The sequence below is a fragment of the Bufo bufo genome, chromosome 9 (genome assembly GCF_905171765.1).
Source record: "Bufo bufo chromosome 9, aBufBuf1.1, whole genome shotgun sequence".
Taxonomy (NCBI): domain Eukaryota; kingdom Metazoa; phylum Chordata; class Amphibia; order Anura; family Bufonidae; genus Bufo; species Bufo bufo.
The window spans coordinates 40,072,648-40,090,273 of NC_053397.1; the positions used below are offsets into that span (position 1 = coordinate 40,072,648).

Consider the following 17,626-nt stretch of genomic DNA (forward strand, 5'->3'; position numbering starts at 1 on the left):
TTAATGTAAAGCCTAGAGCAGAGAGGCTCACAATAGCTTCACCTCCTATCTATCAGTTTTCTGGAGCGGTAGAGAGTACAGTATAATGCTGAGATCTTATGTAAAAAGTTTGTGAGTATAAATTTAAATGTAAACACATTAAAAGTAAGTTTAAATGCATGATTGGCTCAAGACTAAATCACATACCATCATACATTTTGGCCCAGATTTGGTCTTCTCTATACATGTGCAGTACTTTTTGTTTAATGTTCTGATGTACCGCAAATATCGCAACTTCGAGAATTCATGAATATTTCGAATATAGTACTATATTAATTTTTTTTACTCTAAAAATTAGCAAGGTAATGAACGCGTAATATGCGATATAGTGCTGTATATTATTTTTTTAGAATATTCGTCATTTTTTTCCATCTGAAGTCATGATTCCTCCCTGCTTAAGTTGCTTGACAAGCAACTTAAGCAGAGAGGAATCATAACTTCAGATGGAAAAAAATGACGAATATTCTAAAAAACTAATATACAGCACTATATTCAATATGCGAATATTACGCAATCATTACCTCGCTGATTTTTCGAGTAAAAAAATTTAGAATATAACGAATATTCAAATTTGCGAATATCCAACGAATATTCTACAAAATATTTGCGAAATATCGCGAATTCGAATATGACCCCTACCGCTCATCACTAGTTAGGATCAGTCAGGTTAGCAATCCTGATTCTGCCCTTGTAGGAGACTAGGAGATGGACATAGGTCCACCCCTAGTTCATTCAGTTTCCCCATCTTAGTTTATATGCTTACATCGCTATATGGGACGATTTGCACTGTGAATTATTTGGAACTGCGTTTTGATACCGTTGGATGTACTACAACTTCCATTCTGCACTATACTAAAGAGAGACTTGTCTATTTTCTACAATTGGCCTGGTTACTAGATCCAGCACCATTCGTCTGTCCAGGGGCGTACACAAAAATCATTGGACCCCATAGCAAGAATCAGAATTGGGCCCCCTAACTCCACCTATTACCCACCCCTGGCTCCTCCCCTGTCACACCCATTTGCTAATAAGTAAAGAAATCCAATCTATAAATAACCTTTTGAAACTGTTACGGATAAATATTTTTTTTTTTTATTAGAGGGAACCGCATTCCTCCGCCTTCACTCAAAGGGGCCGCGATCAGCATTGATCGTGGCACCTGGGGGGTTAAATGATGGGGCGGTGCACTGTCCAGAGACATTTACATCCTATGTGACTGATATCAGCCGCTCCTCTGATAACGCTCCAGTGCTGATATAACCTCCAGAGACATTACATCCTATGTGACTGATATCAGCCGCTTCTCTTATAACGCTCCAGTGCTGATATAACCTCTGGATACATTACATCCTATGTGACTGATATTAGCAACTCCTCTTATAACGCTCCAGTGCTGATATAACCTCCAGAGACATTACATCATACATAGGGGGATGAGGCTGGTAAAATTGGTAAAATTTGAAATGCCTCTGATGGGGGAGGGGGGGGAGTCACTAGGAGACATAACTTCTTGCTCTGTATGAAGTATAGGTGAGATAGTCACAGGGCAGAGGTCTGTGAGGGGCTGGAACAACAGGGACACAAGATGTGCAGGGGCAGCAGCTTCAGGACTAGTGTTGATCACGAATATTCGAATTTCAAATTTTTATCGCGAATATAGGTACTTCGAAAATTCTCGAAAATTTCGAATATAGTTATATATATTCGTAATTTTGAATATTCGAATTTTTTTTCTATTTATTTTTTATTTTTTTATCAGTACACATGATCCCTCACTGCTTCTAGCTTGTGGGCCAATAAGAAGGCTGCAATATACTTGACTTTAGGAGTAGTAGTGTTTGCGAATTTTGCTCTATATTCGGTTTTTTTGAATATTTGCTATATTGCTATATATTCTTGTTTTAGAATATTACGAATATTCGAAAAAAGTAAGTTATAGCAATATAGAGAATATTCGAAAAAAATCGAATAGAGCAATTTAGCTAATATAGTGCTATAATCTTTGTCTAATAGTTGTAAATTGAAAAATTCGCAATCAAAAATTCGAATCCAAAAATTAAAATTCCGAAAATTCGCATATTACACAATCATTACGTTTCCGATTTTTCGAGAAAAAAAAATTGCGAATTTTCGACGAATATTCTACAAAATATTCGCGAAATATCGCGAATTCGAATATGACCCCTGCCGCTCATCACTATTCAGGACTCTAACTTCCCTCCCACAGTAACTTACCCCATTGTCACATTTCTCCCCCTCCTTGTCACATTTCTCCCCCTCCATGTCACATTTCAACCCCCTCCATGTCACATTTCAACCCCCTCCATGGCACATTTCTCCCCCCCATGTCACATTTCCCCCTCTATTAATGTTGTGTAAAAATAAACATTATGCTCCTCACCTGGCCCTGGTCGTCTGCAGCAGCTCCCCTTCTCCTCTGTGTGGTCCTGGTATCTTCTCTCTGTGCTCCCGACAAGACTTTGAGGACCTTTCCCACTCAGCCAATCAGTGGCTGCAACTGTGTCATGTGTCAGACCAGTGATTAGCTCATCAGGAAATCACTGCCCTGACACGTGACACAGCTGCGGCCACTGATTGGCACAGTGGGAAAGGTCCTCAAACAACCTGTCCCTTTCACCAAAGTAAAACTAAATGCAGTCCATGGTGGTAGCTGGGAGCCGGCCCTTGCTTCCATGCACTCCGGGCCCCTCCCTTCCCTCGGGCCCCATAGCAGCTGCGTGGTCTGCCTATATTGGCAGTACGCCACTGGATCTGTCACAGAACCTACATCTCCTGCCCTTGTATTTATACCAAACTCATACCAACAAGGGGACCCGAACTACCATTAGGCAGGAGTCCCAACATCAGAGTGAGTTCTGAGGGAAGAAATGATGCTACCTCCTGTCCCTAGGGATCATCAGTATGAAGAGTACCATGGTGATTTATGTGAATAGCTATTAAAGCCATTACCACTCCCATCCTCTGCTCCACTGCTCCCGGGCCACAGCACATGCACACGTGATTCCCTAATGATTATTTCCTGCTAATGACTTGTTTCTTTGTGGTATTAAAACTAATTAATGTAAATGAATAGGTAAGTTGGATGGTGGTACTTAAAAAAGTTCTCCAGGAATGATTAAAAATGGCCTCCAGCAACTCGACCTAGAATGTGACTAAGATTGGGGTGCCTCCACTTGCAGAGCTGCTTATGGGGGTGATAGGGGGCATGCCTTGCTATACTGTGCTCCGGCACCTGGCCTAACTTTACATTGCTAAGCGTTGCTGTCAGGCTGCTCATCCTGACAGCATATCTTGTGCACAATTCATCTATTAATATCTATTGTAGAACAGGAACTCTTCATTACAATAGAAAGTAATGATGGTATTCTGTGTGTGATATGCTGTCATGGCTCAGCAGCCTGACAGAAACCGGGAGCAGGACCGCATCACCCATGCACCGACACTGTGCATTGTAGGTATACAGAACTCAAACCAATTTTTATACTCAGGGTTAGACTGCTGAAGGCAGTGATTAGCTGCAGCAGTTACATGCTGTATACCAGCACAAGTCTGCTATACTATGTAAACACCAGTACTTGTCTAAAAATTTTAATTGTCTCAGACAACCTTATCAGTGTAGAAGCAGTGCTTTTTATTACGAATATGACAGCAATGTACAAAGCCTATAAGACCAACTATGACTTTCTGAAATTTCTAATTTCTTTGGCTTTTGTTTGAAATTGGATGCTCTAGTCTATAAAAATAATCTTGTCTGTGAGGATATCTGTTCTGTCATAGATCCTGCTTACTATCACATTCCTATATTACATGCAAAAAATAATTTTAGCTTTTTGTTTTACTCAGAATTTGTCCTTTGTTGCATTAGACCTAGTTATACTGGTCTTTGTTCCTGACTTTGGTACTCATCACTCTGCTTTCAATGGAATAGAGCTTCAAAGAGAGAATACCAAAGAGAATGTTGGTTTCTATAACTCAATTTGACTTCAAAGCTCAAAAATAGGGTTCTCCCAACCAGAGCCAGGCTTACATTGATCAGTGCCCCTCTACTTTAATGTGTACTATTATATACCGTAGTCTATAAATATGGAGTAATACTATGCCATATAGTGCCTATATACCAACTTCATATAGGATGATACGCCAACAAAATTGCTATACCTTGGACAAATAACAGTTCCATACATCTGCCAACGCTATTGCAGTACTGCCACCACCATAGTTTCTTATAAAGCATTTTTCTTGATGCTTTTGCTCAAGTACCTCTACCAAATGGAAAACATTTTTTGGGGGGTTTAAGATTAAATCTGTTCCTATAGATTATAATTACACTATCACTATTAGGTGTTTTTCCTAACTTTTATGGCATATAAATTAGACTGCTGAGGGTAGGTTGTAATATCTGGTATGCATTGTCAGCTTGGTTGGGAGGATCTTGAGGAAGATAATCTTATATGGGTTTTGTGGTTTCATTGTTATGATCAACTGTGGATATGTCTGGTGTGGTGGCACTGTGGCTGAGGCATAACTGGAAGCTCCTGAGCCTTAGTGCATCTTCCATGACCCAACTAATATATAGTGTTAAGCGCGAATATTCAAAAAGCTAATTTTTATCCCGAATATCGGCACTTCGAGAATTTGCAAATATTTAGAATATAGTGCTATATATTTGTAATGACGAATATTATTATTATTATTTTTTTAACACAGTACACATCAGGTGATACTCCCTCCCTTCTTCCCTTCTTCTAGCTTGTGGGCCAATGAGAAGGCTTTGTCACAGCTTAGCAACATCCCTAGCAACCAATAGAAAAGTTGCCTAGCCCACACCGGTATTTTGCACGCATTACGAGAATAATAGATTGCCGATTTTAGCAATCAAGAATATAATCTCGAATTTGCGAATATATGAACGAATATTCTACAAAATATTAGCGAAATATCGCAAATTCGAATATTGCCCCTGCCTCTCATCACTACTAATATACTGGTGTTTTCTTATGTGGCACTTGGGCCCCCTCAGGCACAACAGTCCAAGTGCTACCTCTGCACCCCTTATAGCTATGCTTCCAATATCCCAGATATGCGGGTAATGTTGCTGGTACTAGGGATGTAGCTAAAGGCTCATGGGTCGTGGTGCAAGAGTTCAGCTTGGGACCCCCTTCCTGCTGTGCTTTGTGGCCAGGGGCAGTGAAGCACATAGTCTTGAAACGTCACACCTCTCATGACAAATGCTTGACCTTCCCTCCAGCCAGAGGTGTAACTTGACCAGCATGTACTTTCTATAATACCGGTGTCTTCTTATGTGGTACAAGGGTCTTTGGCCCCCCTCAGGCTCCTGAGTCCGGTAGCGACTGCTACCTCTGCACCTTCTATAGTTATGCCCCCTGGCTGGTACCCTTTGACACTAGATATACTGTACCTGCTTTCCCCTGCAGAGTTGCAGTTGTCAGACTGTATAAAGTTTCTCTAGCTAGGCCACTGAGATCTGCAACCATGCATACAGATCGCACTGTATATGCAACGGTATGAAGAAAGATGGGGGAAAAAGCAGGGTAAATAATGAAGAGCTGTCCTGTCTTGAAGGCAAATTTAAAATAAATTTTTACTGTTTATAGCTACGCGTTTCAGAGAGCTTCCAATATTACTATTATTGCTTACTATTGACCTGAAAAAGCACCAGTTATGAAACGTACAGTATGGTTATTTGTGCTTTTCATTTATTTTCATGATTGCATATGGCTCTGCGATGAGCTAAGTAGACCTCTGTTTTTAAGCCTTGAATTTTGATCAGAGTAGATATGTTCTGAGAGTCTAGGAGCATCCTATCATTACAGGTTTTTCACTCTATGTTTGCTTTTTATCGGTGCAGCAGCTAACCAGCACTTATTTTTGGGCCATTTGGTAGACGTACCGTTATTTCTCGTCGGTACATAGCCTACTCTTTAGTAAGATGGCTCATTATAAAAAAAAAAAAATTCCATATAAAATATAATGACTTTCAGTCGGATCATCAGCACATTCAGGGGGTTATTGATCGTCATATTCATGTAATAGAGAAATGTAGATTAGTGGTGTCCTGTTGTTCTCCTCTCATTGATTACAGTGAAATAATGCTGTAATTGTAATTTATAATGATGTTTATCGGCTTTCCATAAGATGTGATATTGATCCGGAGTTTCGTTGGCTGCCTCTCATTCTATGGTTCAGACCACTGTCACTTGTTGAGAGGTTTTAAGGCTGCAATATCAAGATGTCATCATTACTTATTCTTTATAATCTTCATCAATGGCGGCAATCACAGGGATCAAGAAGTTCTCATCAGATATGATGGATATTGAAGAACCCCTTTTCTGTATCAGCTAGAAATCTGTTGGTATTACCATACTTATAATGTACCTGCTGTGGGGACTCGCTCTGGTAGACAGGATTAGCGGACGCAGTATAGAGGCAACAACAAGTTCTTTGGATCAAACAGTTCAGTGTTTTATTCACACTTTAGGCAAGTGACAAAACAAGCAGTCATATTCAAAAAAACAGAAAGTCACCGTGCAGTGTTGGTGGTAATTGACGCCATGCAGCAATTCTGCCTCAAAGAGTCCTTGCTGATAGCAGCACCAACCTGTTTTGACGCCAAACAGGTAGCAAGCCTTCATCCAGACACAAGGCTCCCAGATCCCAACACAGAGACATGGCTTCTGCGCCCAGCTACCTATTTAAGGACAGCCAGGTGCTGCCAAAACCCGGACTGTCATTTAAAATCCGGTCCGGTATTTGACCTCACCTGGCTGTAAATCAGCCCGGCAGCACATGCTGGGAGAAAAATACCTGTTTTCCCAGACCAAACCTCTCACTATGTCACACTGCAGACATTGGCATCATTAGCCGTGGGCAAGATCCTAAGCTCATGTTCATGAACATCAGAGCTTACTGACAATTATGGAGTTGCCACCTGTCTATTAGAGCAGATCCTCACTCCTAATGTGAAGCTCGATGTATTTACTCTTCTATCATGGAGGGCAGTGAGAGATGACGTATTGGTAACATATACCGTATATACCGGCGTATAAGACGACTTTTGAGCCCTAGAAAATATTTTCTAGAGTGGGGGGTCGTCTTATACGCCGGGTATGGCAGGCGCTGCAGTGCCGGGACGCCCGAATTATCAACAGAGAGAGCCCGGGCTATTGCCTTGTATCCCCAGCAGCTGAGAGCTGCGATGTAACCCACGGCATATGCCCCCCCTGTGCTGTACCTTGTATACCGCCCCCTGCTCTGTACCTTGTATGCTCCTTGTACCGCCATCCTCCCGGCCGCTCGCATCTCGCTCCTACGCATGTGCGAGATTTCATGCGGCAAGCGTGGATACACGGGATCCTCACGGCCGCTTGCATCTCGCTCCTGCGCATGTGCGAGATCTCCGTGCGGCGTATCTAAGTGCGGCGCAGATGTGCATATGTGAATGTGAATATGAAGAATAACATAACAAAAACATGTTCAGGGTATAGGTGGCACATGTTTAGGGTCTGGGAGGCAGGGAGGGAGGACAAGGAAGGTGGTGGGATGCAGTGATGGTGGTGATACCATGGGATGGCGGTGGTACCTAGGGATGGTGGTGGGATGCAGGGATGGCATGCAAACAGCATGTCATACTTATTTGAATTAAAATTACCATATTGAAATCAGATCTAATGCTTTTTAAATTTTTCTTTGGTGTGTGTTGAAAAAGGGGTAGTCTTATACGGCGAGTATATCCCAAACTCTATATTTTCAGTGTAAAAGTTGGGGGTCGTCTTATACGCCCAGTCGTCTTATACGCCGGCATATACGGTATCTTCTCCATCTGGCTGGTTGGGTCTGACTACTGGCATGCCCATTGATTTCTAGAATGAAGGGGCCACAAAAAAGGAGTATGGCTCTGTGGACAACACTTGATCAGGAGTGACACTGCAGGGAGGTGAAACCAAGTCTCTGCAAGATCATATTGCAGGTCTGTTTTTGCACTGAACTTTAACAGGGTTTGCATAGAGGCGCATGAGGCCTTTACTGGATTACTGTATGCCTCATCTAATCTGGTACCTTATATAGTCAGTGAGCAGATGGTCACCTTACCATGGGAATTGCATGACTTTGCATTTTATATTGCCTGTACTCCATATTGTAATTTCAGTTTTATTATATTTATGATGAGCGTAGTAAGTCCTTGTGAAGGATTTGGCTAGTCAAGATGGCGCTGGAGAAATCCAGCTGCCATTATTGACGGGGAAGACCGTGATGGCCGTCAGGAAATTGATATATTGATATATTCGCCCACGGAAAAAGAAACTCTGTAAGAGAATAAGCAGTGGAGCTCCCACTATTAAAACCAAACTGTAGAGAAAGAGATCTACTTGGCCTTTCAAAACTGTACATACTCTATATGGAATCATGTGTGGTTATCCTAGTGCCACCCAGTACTGTTTTTGCGTACGTCCTCTCCCTTGTGGCTGTTTCTGCTCAAATCTCCCTATAGGGCCGCTTAAGAGACTGCATTTAGTCAAAGTCCTAAAATTGTTGCTGACTTCTGTCTCTCACCTGGTGCTTCTCCGTCCCTTGGCCATAATTACAGCCAAACATACGGAGGTGTCGACCCCTAGAACTAATGCAATGAATAGCTCCATATGCACGTTGGAGCCTTTACAACAGAGTCCTCTGCCATGCAGGCTCAGGGCTCCAACCTTTCAATATGCCATATATATAACTTTTTTGAAAAAGAAGCCTCCACTATTCCCCAGAGCTCCTGCTTTACTTTAACGTGTGTGCTGCTCACCAGAAAGGTTCTGCTGTCTAATATCTGTCTTCTTGGGATGCCAGGAAGCTTGCTTCCTCCGTAATGTTTTACTTGGGGATAATGAACAGAAAACTACAAGACTATTATACCATTTATTGATCTCAGTGTCAGACATCATCTCACTTGTTCTACGTAAATCAGTGGAAATTTCCTGTAAAGCCAAGTCCTCACAGAACGCTTGAAATGAGAAGTAATATCTGATGATTCTGATCCATGACTTTGGGCAACCACATAGCATTCCCCAGCTCAAAGTTGTCTTAATACTGCATTGGCATATGACTTTCGTAACTCCTCACTGACTCTGATATTTAACTTACTTTTTAGAGGCTGGTTGAAGCGGCTGAGGAGGCACATTTGAAGCATGAATTTGATGCTGATCTACAGGTAAGTGGAGCTGTCCTGCACCAGAAAAGGTCATTGGTCAGATTATTGTTTATGTGACTTTTTACAGAATTCATTCCTATTAGACTTTTCTTCGCTATTAACCCCATTTTAACCAATATATTTTTTTAACCATAAAAGAAAACTCCAAATTGATCGGTCCCTTGGCAAAAAAAGGCCACTCCATTGATCACCATTCCTGCTATCACCCAGCCAGTCCTGCCAGCGTCTACACTACCACTTTGCCAGCCAGTCTATCCTGTGTCTGCATTCATCTACACTTGCAGTGTGCTTCCTGGACCTCAAAACCAGCAATCAAGTCTAAGTGACTGTGTCTAAGTGACCATACTTGCCGTTTTGGTTAATTTCTTGTTATCCTGAGCCCCTGGTGCTTGCACCAGGGTCCCTGACCCCAGGTGGGTCAGCTACCAACTATACTGGGACTATTCCAGGAGGTAGCAGTCTGGTTGTTCCCCTGCGGTGAAGTCTAGATCCCTGTATAGGGGTTAAAGGGTGAATACCGGGGAAGCGCCTGAATAACACCCTTAGGGTATAGCGTAAAGCCAAAGCAATTAGTTGGCACAGTGGGTCCACACTCACTAATTCGTAACACAGGGTTCTGAAACCCCAGTGCAAGGACATACCATATGTATCATAGAGCCACCCATGTGTCCCTGAAGTGGTTCCCAGGCAAGGTTGGCCACATCCTTTTCTTAATGGGTTATGAGGACCTGTCCAGGGAACCCTAATCCAGAGGGCCTATGATTATTGCAAAAATTGTAGGTAATAAAAGTGATGTTGAAAGATTAGAAAAACATGTCAGCTTTCTTCCAAAAACGGTATCACATCCCTGGGCGTAACTCCCAGAGTCGCAGACATAGCAGCTGCTGAGGAGCCCAAAAACCAAGGGGGCCCATATCAACTCAAACATTTGGCGCAGTTTGTAATGAAGCGTATGTAAGATGGCATGAAACACTGAATGTGGCCCCATGGTTAGCCATGATGAGGTGTGATATTGCTATGTTATTCCTGTATTGTATGCCCTGTGTGCAATATGCTTTCATGTGACATTATTTTATACATTTTTTTACTCTGATGTGGAAACAGGCACATGGTGCCATTTTTTATTGTTTAGAGAAGAGCGAATCAAATCCAACAAAGTGGAATTCGATCAAAATTTCAGGATAAATTCCATTCGCCGCAAAGCCACACCTCTATTGAAGTGAATGAGGCTGAACTGCGATACCAAACATTGCCTGTGGCCTGGTGTGGTGCTGTTTTCGGATGAAAACAATCATGTTTTTTTTATTCCTGAACAATTTTATTAACCCAGTTGTGCTCGGATCGGCTCATGCTGAGAGGGTCCCCTACCTACGCCTATACTCCACCCCCCCAACCTAGAAGCAGCAGAGTTATGCCGGAACTGCTTATCGAAGGGTAGCCTAAAGGGGGCTACCCCAATAATGAGACCTGAAAGAAGGGAGGGCTCCTGGGTGGGTTGAAATCGTTCGAACCGACAAGTGGGGGGAGGAGGGCCAGGTTTAAATAGTGAACGCCCCGCCTCCCCTCACACAAATACGGCACTCTTAATTGCCTACCACTTGTGCTCGGATCGGCTCATGCTGAGAGGGTCCCCTACCTACGCCTATACTCCACCCCCCCAACCTAGAAGCAGCAGAGTTATGCCGGAACTGCTTATCGAAGGGTAGCCTAAAGGGGCCAAAAGAACCATGCATAGGAGTTAGAAACTTGATAACAGAAACTACAGACCAAAACTCGAAAGCCAATGATATTTCGTATAAGGATCCGGGATATTACGTATGGAACACACGGAACTGCGACGACCCAACCGTTTGATGACATGTACTGGCACCTTATGCATGGACGCCGCCGCTGCCGCGCCCATGCGGAAGGAATGTCCTGTGATCCAGCGAGGACCGACCCCTGGACCTGTCAACTAACCTGAAAGTACGTAAGAAAGGCCGCGGTGGTTAGCCGGGCATTGCCTAGTTCGAGTACGGGAGAACATGCCGCTTGGACTAAATACTACGCAGCCAAGCCTCCAAGGCCTGCACCGGACACCATCTGCTGTCCGTGGGAAAGTATCTGACCGCCACTGGTTGCCCCGGCCGTGACGTCTTGGACGAGGCCAAGGTGAGGACATAGATGGACCCGCGCCGGATGAGCTGACCTTTCCGCAGGCACCCAGCCAGCGTATTGGTGCCCATGAGCTCGCCTGACCTGAGGAATCCATGGAAGGCCAGGTACAAGGCTGTTTCTACCAGAGCGCTAACCTGCGGCCCGAACGGTTTGCCCCTGCAGTTCGCCTGTCACGGCCTGAACAAGCTACCGGTAAATGGCTGACGCCCATGTCGTTTCACAACAGACATCTTGCGCAAACCCTTCAACGCCGCTTTGATCGGGTGGGCGGAGAAGAGTGACGGTAGGTCCGGATGTAGCCTGCACCAATGGTGCTGAATACCTGCCATGTATAGTTAACAATGCTATAGGACAGGTTTAATTGAGAGTGGCAAAACCCAGACGAAGCCCAATAGGTGAGTGATAGGTCCCCGGCCAGCGGCCGGGTAGGTGTTCTCATATCTCTGAAACAGGTGCCAAGCCGTCTTGTAAGCCCTCAGAGTATTACTGGCCAAGGAATTGGCCATCAGTCTCTTAGCTATGGTGAGATGGGAGACTAGTCCCAGCGCAGCTGGGCCTGGTGAGGAAATTATTATTTTTTTTTTTCTTAATCTCCATGCGTGAGAGACTCTAATGGCGGAGTCATATGTGTAAAACTAAAACGGAGAAGCTCTGCGTGAGGGACTCTAATGGCGGAGTCATATGTGTAAAACTAAAACGGAGAAGCCATGCGTGAGAGACTCAGATGGCGGAGTCATATGTGTAACCTAAAACGGAGAAGCCATGCGTGAGAGACTCAGATGGCGGAGTCATATGTGTAAACCTAAAACGGAGAAACCATGCGTGAGAGACTCTAATGGCGGAGTCATATGTGTAACCTAAAATGGAGAAGCCATGCGTGAGAGACTCTAATGGCGGAGTCCTATGTGTAAACCTAAAACGGAGAAGCCATGCGTGAGAGACTCTAATGGCGGAGTCATATGTGTAAACCTAAAACGGAGAAGCCATGCGTGAGAGACTCTAATGGCGGAGTCATATGTGTAAAACTAAAACGGAGAAGCTCTGCGTGAGGGACTCTAATGGCGGAGTCATATGTGTAAAACTAAAACGGAGAAGCCATGCGTGAGAGACTCAGATGGCGGAGTCATATGTGTAACCTAAAACGGAGAAACCATGCGTGAGAGACTCTAATGGCGGAGTCATATGTGTAACCTAAAACGGTGAAGCCATGCGTGAGAGACTCTAATGGCGGAGTCCTAGGTGTAAACCTAAAACGGAGAAGCCATGCGTGAGAGACTCTAATGGCGGAGTCATATGTGTAACCTAAAACGGGGAAGCCATGCGTGAGAGACTCTAATGGCGGAGACATATGTGTGAACCTAAACGGAGAAGCCATGCGTGAGAGACTCTAATGGCGGAGTCATATGTGTAACCTAAAACGGAGCAGCCATGCGTGAGACTCTAATGGCGGAGACATATGTGTAACCTAAAACTGAGCAGCCATGCGTGAGAGACTCTAATGGCGGAGCCATGCGTGAGACTCTAATGGGGGAGACATATGTGTGAACCTAAACGGAGAAGTCATGCATGAGAGACTCAGATGGCGGAGTCAAATGTGTAACCTAAAACGGAGAAGCCATGCGTGAGAGACTCTAATGGCGGAGTCATATGTGTAAACCTAAAACGGAGCAGCCATGCGTGAGAGACTAATGGCGGAGTCATATGTGTAAACCTAAAACGGAGCAGCCATGCGTGAGAGACTAATGGCGGAGTCATATGTGTAAACCTAAAACGGAGAAGCCATGCGTGAGAGACTCTAATGGCGGAGTCATATGTGTAAACCTAAAACGGAGAAGCCATGCGTGAGAGACTAATGGCGGAGTCATATGTGTAAAACTCACACGGAGAAGCCATGCGTGAGAGACTCTAATGGCAGATCTGTATGTGTAAAACGAACACGGAGAAGCCATGCGTGAGAGACTCAAAAATGTATATATTATTTTTTTTTTTATATATATATATATATATATATATATATATATATATACATTTTTTTTTTTTTTTTTTTTTCACTATCAACCACTTAAGCAGCTCCCGTATGGGCACAGCTCTGAGTACGAGCATGAAGAGCATGGTATAACGCAGATCACCTGCACGGACTAACTAACATCTTGTGCCTAAATAACCCCCTTGGAACCTAATGTACGGCCGGCAGCAGGAAGCCAGCCACCGCCTATGATCTGCTCCCCCTGACCGAGCCTAGTACTCCTTCCCCTGATCCCTGCCTACCTAACGGCACGGCGGCCCGTGCCAGACTTTATTGAAGATGAGGAGCCTTACCCCCCAGCCGCGTGGGGAGCTCACGCTGCTCCCTGGCAGAATGCACCAGTGCGGGAGGGCCGACCCACCGCCGGCTGGACACTCGTACCGCGTGGGGAGCAGCGCCACTCCCTGGCAATGTGCACCGGATCAGAGGGAGCCCTTCCTTTACCGTGGGCCCCGGCCCCCGCTGGTTTGAACCGTGTGCCGCGTGAGGAGCCGCACAGCTCCCTGGCATTGTGCGCCGGTGCGGGAGTGCCCCCCCTCACATAGGGGCTGGTTATTGTGACTGGAACCCGCTGGGAGACTGAAGCCTAACTGGACCTACCTGTGACCGTGAAGGCTGACCTCCCAGGCCGTGGCTGACCCACGTGCGTAGTCGTGACGCAACTACCCGTAGATGCCCACCCAGTGCCTGTAGTTAACGGGAGTGCGACCGAGTCTGTGGATGTGACCGACTAGCCCCTATAGTCGTGAGGGGACCCTACATCGAGAGTAGCGGTAACGGACCATCGCCTGTAGACGTGGTAGTATTACCTCATGAGTCTGTTGACATGAGACTAATGCCTGCAGTCGTGGCCGGTCTTAATAATGAGTCTGCAGTCGTAACGGATTTGTGCCTGCAGTCGTGGCAGGGCTTTAGAGCGGGTCTGTAGTCTTGACAGACTGATGCCTGCAGTCGTGGCAGGACTTTATAACGAGTCTGTAGTCGTGACAGACTGATGCCTGCAGTCGTGGCAGGGCTTTATAACGGGTCTGTAGTCGTGACAGACTGATGCCTGCAGTCGTGGCAGGACTTTATAACGAGTCTGTAGTCGTGACAGACTGATGCCTGCAGTCGTGGCAGGGCTTTATAACGGGTCTGTAGTCGTGACAGACTGTTGCCTGCAGTCGTGGCAGGGCTTTAGAGCGGGTCTGTAGTCGTGACAGACTGATGCCTGCAGTCGTGGCAGGGCTTTATAAGGAGTCTGTAGTCGTGACAGACCTGGCAAAGCAACATTCCTATCTATACCATTATTATAATTTTTTATTTTTTTTTTTATTTCCCCCCCCACCAAAGGCCACGACTGTAGGCGCCACCCTGTAAGAGATGCGCCAGAGGCCTGGACATAATAGTCCACCGTCCCCCAAGCCTATGCAGGAGAAAAGAGGGGGTTGGCCCCCGCATGCACCACCCCTGACTCACCTGGCGGCCATGACAGCCACGAACCCCACAGTATCGTAAGTTAGCCCACCACCTGTGAACCTGAATAACCAAGGACAGACGTGTGAGTGAGCGCACGCCAGCTGGGCGACACTTCACTCATGCCACCGCTCCCTAGCTAACCACCGGATTATTGTGACTGCGCCCGAACCAACCCCCTGACTGACCGTATGGGCTTACGGGCGGCCCGGCTGCGTGCGCAAAGTGACGTGGCCAGCCCCCCTCCTTGAAGCCCTCTTTATATTTGATCCTTGAACATATTCCAAATTTTATTTAATTTTTTTTTTTTTTTTTTTACTCCTGCCTTAGTACCTAGCCACTGTGCCTGAGCAGAGGAGCCCTGCACCAAGACTGCAGTACCAGTATGGGCCTGTAGGTGTCGACCATCCCCCGCCCTCTCTCAAGCCAGGACCTGCTGGAGCGCAGCAAGCCAGTGATTCCCTTCTAGGTTAGAATTAACCATTGAAATCCTAACTTGTTATACAGTGCACATGTCTGAGTATCTGCTTATCTCGTCTTGCCTGAGTTTGGCGCAGTAAAGAAGACGAGTTTATTCTGCAGCGGATTCCTAGACATGAATAAGCATGTCCACCTTCACAGCCTCGCTAATTGTAAATACCAGGAGAACGTGCATCAGGAGCGGCTGCGAGGGATTTGCGCTCCGCCATGTGGAACATTGCATCCCGTGCCCACCGCTATCGACTATTTGTACAGGGAAAGCCGCGGCGTATTAATCGCCTATAGGTTTCGGCTTCCGTCCCCTGATCCTGCAGCTGGACCTCCGCTTACTGATTGCAGCTAATGAATAGACCCCTGTGTGAGCGAACGGCATTTTCCTCTACGGCGGAACGTTCTGATATGGGAGTGAGTGATATATAACGCTGCGTCGTGGAGCCGACGGCCGGCGTGACCGATGCTCAGGGTATGCGAGCGGACGTCGTGACCCGTCGCTGCTGAGCCACAGGTGAGGGGTGCCTGCCTGGGGGACGCTGCATGTGGGAGCGGGGGTGCTTAGCGCAGGGCCTGGAGCGGATCGGGGTGCCTGTCTCGGGGTGCCGGAAGCGATCGGGAGTGCGGGCAGTCTCCAGTGCAGCTGGGGACCGGCGGCACGCTCGGCAGCCCCACATGTTATACATAGCGAGACGGGTGTGCAAGCCACCCTGCCTACCTAATCACCACAGCGACGAGCTCGACGCAGCCGATCCCCCGATCCTCCAGTGACGCATGCCCTTCTCTGGCACCAACCCACAAGCCGATTCGAAATCGTTCGAACCGACAAGTGGGGGGAGGAGGGCCAGGTTTAAATAGTGAACGCCCCGCCTCCCCTCACACAAATACGGCACTCTTAATTGCCTACCACTTATCCTGGAAAGTCTATGAGACAAACAAACACCAGGAAGCTAGGGCTGTGGTGGTAACACCAATAACTAGTAGGGGGCTTATTTTAATATTTGCTATGGGGGCCCCTCATTATACACCCCTGTTCTCTCTGCTGCATTGCTCGGTGTTCCTCAGACTGTTGTCCTCAGACTTGCATTGATGACTACAAATTGACAGAATGCAGCTCTCTGGTGATCTGTATGAGAGGTGCATTATGTTTTCCCCCTCAAGCCCTTAACATTTAATTTTGCTCCAGCGCACAGTGTTAATTCATTCAGCTAATTTTCTTCTTTTTGTTTTAAAGTAGTTTAAAAAAAATTCTCGTCCTTGTGCCCTGAAGGCGACTTGTTTCCCGATGATGTTGCTGGAGACAATTATTATGTCAGGGTTTATCTTTACACAGTTCACATGGGGTTTTTGCAATTGTTTTCTCCCCGTTTTAGAAAAAAAGATTTCTCATCTATCATTTACCAGAGGTCTACTTTTTAAATTTTTCCAGAACTTTTTCAAAGAAAAAAACTATTTTCCAAATTAAAATAGTACTTTTTGGTGTTTAGCTATTAGTAAATTCTTCTAATACATTGTATAATTCAGGATCAATTTAAGGGTGCATTCACACAACTGTATGAATGGGTCCGCATCTGTTCCGCAATTTTGCGGAACAGGTGCAGACCCATTCATTTCAACGGGGCCGCAAAAGATGCGGACAGCACACCGTGTTTTACACTAATATAAAATTACATATTGCCCGGCTAAGGGACCCACCTACACCATGGTACATTTGAGGCTGAGGCTAGACCTAAACTATTTTGTCACACTGCAAAAAATCGCTGTGAAGTTGCTGGCCATAGGGAATGCATTCAGCAGCTTGAAAACCATTCCTACATTGCTGCAGTGAGAGATTTTTATAGGTTGGGCTATGGAGATAAAAATTGCTTGGACATTGCTCTAAAATACCAGCATGTAGAGAGTTAAAGGGAACCTGTCATCAACTTTATGCTGTCCATACAAACGGCAGAATAAAGTAGAGACAGGTGAGTTGATTTCAGCGGTCGGTCATTTATAAGTTAAAAGTAAGTGGTTGCCGAGAACCAACATCACAATCATTGCAGACTAGGCCTAGAAAAGAGTCACGGCCACCTGAGAAGAGTCCTGGTTATTCATGAATTCCCGATCTCCTGCCCACCTGCTGATGACTGACAGTCTTCTACCTAGTTTTCTCCCTTTCTGTCTAGGAGAGAACTGCCAATCATCAGCAGGTGGGTGAGAGCAGGAGATTAGGAATAACCAGGACTCTTCTCAGGTAGATTTGACTC

The 17,626-nt window shown here is 45.6% G+C and overlaps 1 protein-coding gene across 1 annotated transcript in view; it reads left to right on the top strand.

Annotated features, from left to right (window-relative positions):
• The window catches only part of CACNA2D3 (calcium voltage-gated channel auxiliary subunit alpha2delta 3), a 959,782-nt gene that overhangs the window by 313,336 nt on the left and 628,820 nt on the right, over positions 1-17,626 (top strand). Inside the window, exon 4 of the mRNA XM_040407724.1 lies at positions 9,212-9,271. Within this exon, the coding sequence (XP_040263658.1) occupies positions 9,212-9,271 (60 nt within the window). The remainder of the gene's footprint in view (positions 1-9,211; positions 9,272-17,626) is intronic.